General features: G+C 56.2%; 1 protein-coding gene across 1 annotated transcript; it reads left to right on the top strand.

Annotated features, from left to right (window-relative positions):
- Positions 1–1,183: 1,183 nt before the first annotated feature.
- MGRH (mas-related G-protein coupled receptor member X1) lies at positions 1,184–2,185 on the top strand. Its single transcript, XM_004450917.2, has one exon. The coding sequence runs from the start codon at positions 1,184–1,186 to the stop codon at positions 2,183–2,185; it is 1,002 nt and encodes a 333-aa protein (XP_004450974.2).
- The last annotated feature ends 421 nt before the right edge of the window (positions 2,186–2,606 follow it).

A 2,606-nucleotide genomic window follows, 5' to 3' on the forward strand; every position in this document is an offset into this window, starting at 1 on the left:
GATTCCCCTGGGCCCACCCAGATAATCCTCTCCCCAGCTCAAGGGCACCTAACTCTCATGTGGACCTTAACCCCTACTTGCCATGGAACCCAACAGATTCATAGGTTTGGGGATTAGGACATGGCATCTTGTGGCACATTTTTCTGCCTCCCACAGTTCCTGGGGTTTGAGAACTCCCATCCTTCGGAGCCCACAGAGCAGTTTGGGTGACTGACTTCTCTTCCAAGTCATGAGCATCTGGATGGTACTGAAGCAACAGAGTGGACAGGACTCCCCAGGACAGTGTTTACCGCAGACATCAGCGTATCCAGGCTACGGAGGAGCCCACTGAGTTTGCCACCCAGCCCTAAGTGAGGAGCTGGGACAGATGCCTCTATTACCTTCACATCTTTCTCTCCCTTCCCCCAAACTGCTCTTCCTGTTCTAGCCACCCTTGGAGGTCACCCTTGGAGTGTCCACTCACAACATGCTTCCCAAGCCTCTGACCTTTCCTCAGGTGGTTTCTTTGCATTGCATAGGATCCCCCTTGAGAATGCCTCTGCCATCTTCAAGGGGCAGCTCACGGAGCAGGTGGACTTGGGTGTTAGAGCTCCCACCACAGTGTCCTGTAGGTGGCTGCTGCTTTAAGCTCCTTGGGGGCAGAATCTGTGTCTCACCAACCCCTCAGCCTCTGCTTCAGGCTCCCCAGCTGACCTGGAGGGCACACCCAGCAAATCACTTGTTGAATGTATGAATGGATGAGTGAGACCTTCTGGTGCTCAAGGGGTCCAGCCAACGAGGGTAAAGCTGAGAGTCAATCTCATTCTCTTGGGGACCTGAGCACACCAGGTGGGCATCTTCTACAGAGGACTTAGCCTGGACTGGTGGGGGGTGGGGTTGGAAGGAGATGGCAGGCAGATATATAGATGGATGGATGGAGGGTTGGTTGGATGGATGGTTGGATGCATGCATAGATATAGATGGATGGATGTAAGGGGGGAAAGGGAAAGAGAAGGAGAGAGGAGAGAAGGGGGGAGCTGGAGAGAGAGGGAGAAAGGGGGTAGGGAGAGAGAGAAAGGGAGAAAAGCAGAGACACTTACTTGCCTGCAGTTGTGCATATACAAGTCTTTGTCTTCCCAGGAGTGCCCAGAACCTGCCAGCCAGAGGAGCCCAGAAGCAACTCCTGAACTCAGACCTCCTCACCATGGACCAGTACTGCCAGGCAGACAATGCGTCCAGGTCCAGCGCTGACCCAGGGATGTCGCCAAGGACAGCTGTTGTAGGCCATGTGCTATTCCGGTCCATCACAGTGGTCGTGGCCCTTTGTGGGTTGGTGGGAAATGGGATCGTCATTTGGCTTGTCCGTTTGTCCATCAAGAGAAGCTCTTTCTCCACCTACACCCTCAATCTGGCCCTTGCAGATTTCATCCACCTCTCCTTCCAGACCATGTTCTCTGTGCGCCAGATCCTGAAGTCGTTCCTGGGCCACTGCTTCCACCTTGCTGGCATCTTCACGGTCCTGAGGTTTTTCTCCTACTCCACCAGCCTGGGTATCGTGACCGCCATCAGTTTTCAGCGCTGCCTGTCTGTCCTGTGCCCTCTTTGGTACCGGGACCACTGCCCCAAGCACGTGTCCGCCATGGTCAGCATCTCCCTGTGGGTCCTGACCTTCTTGCTGAACCTCCTGCGAGGCCACACCTGCGGGCAGCTGTACAGCAAGGACACCAGGTACTGCCACGCCCTTGCGGTCACCACGGCCGTGTGCACTTCCGCCCTGTTCTCCGTCATGGGGGTGTCCAGCCTGGTGTTGCTCTTCCGAGTCCAGACCGGCTCCCAGGGACACCAGCCCCAGAGGCTGCACCTGGTCGTCCTGCTCACCGTCCTCGTCTTCTTCCTCTGCGGAGTGCCCTTCGGCGCCCTCAGGATCCACCTGTACTGGACGAAGAGCGAGTGCCTCAACAACGTCAGCATCTTCCTGACCTGCATCAACAGCGCCGCCAACCCTCTCATCTATTTCTTCTTCGGGAGCCGGGAGAGGCAGCGGTGGCGGCTCCCCTTCAAGGGGGCTCTTCAGAGGGCCCCGGGAGGGGAGGCGGAGGGTGGCGAGAAACCACCCCCGACTGGCAGGACAGAGGCTGGAGCCCTGTCCCAGATGGCTCTGCAACCACCTCCCACCCTCTGGGTGAAAGAGCCCCCTCCAAAATGATCTGTCCCTGTCCTTTGCCCCTTTTTCTAGGCATGCCCTGGAAGCTTCTGGACAGGTTCTGGAAGCTTCTAGGCATGCTCTGGCACCTTATTGTGGATGTCCTTCTTCTAATACCTTGATCTTGTAGAGTGCTCTCTCATCCCCAAAACCCTCTCCTCTTTGTCTTTAGAATTCCATTCAAATAAATGTTCGTTGCCAAGTCAAAGTCTGAATGGTCAGCACAAGCCACTCTCGGCTTTGGCCGCTCCAGGAAACCCTTTGGATGAGGCTTGGCGTCTCCCTGTGGGTCCCTCAGGCTGGTTTTCTTTCTTTTCTTTCTCTTTCCTTCTCCCCTTCTCCTCCCCTTCCCCTTCCCCTTCCTCCCCCCCCCCTCCTTTGTCCCCCGTTCTACCCCCAGTTGTCCTCTCTCTCTCTCTCCCTT

Source organism: Dasypus novemcinctus, chromosome 10 (assembly GCF_030445035.2).
Source record: "Dasypus novemcinctus isolate mDasNov1 chromosome 10, mDasNov1.1.hap2, whole genome shotgun sequence".
In the NCBI taxonomy this organism is placed as follows: domain Eukaryota; kingdom Metazoa; phylum Chordata; class Mammalia; order Cingulata; family Dasypodidae; genus Dasypus; species Dasypus novemcinctus.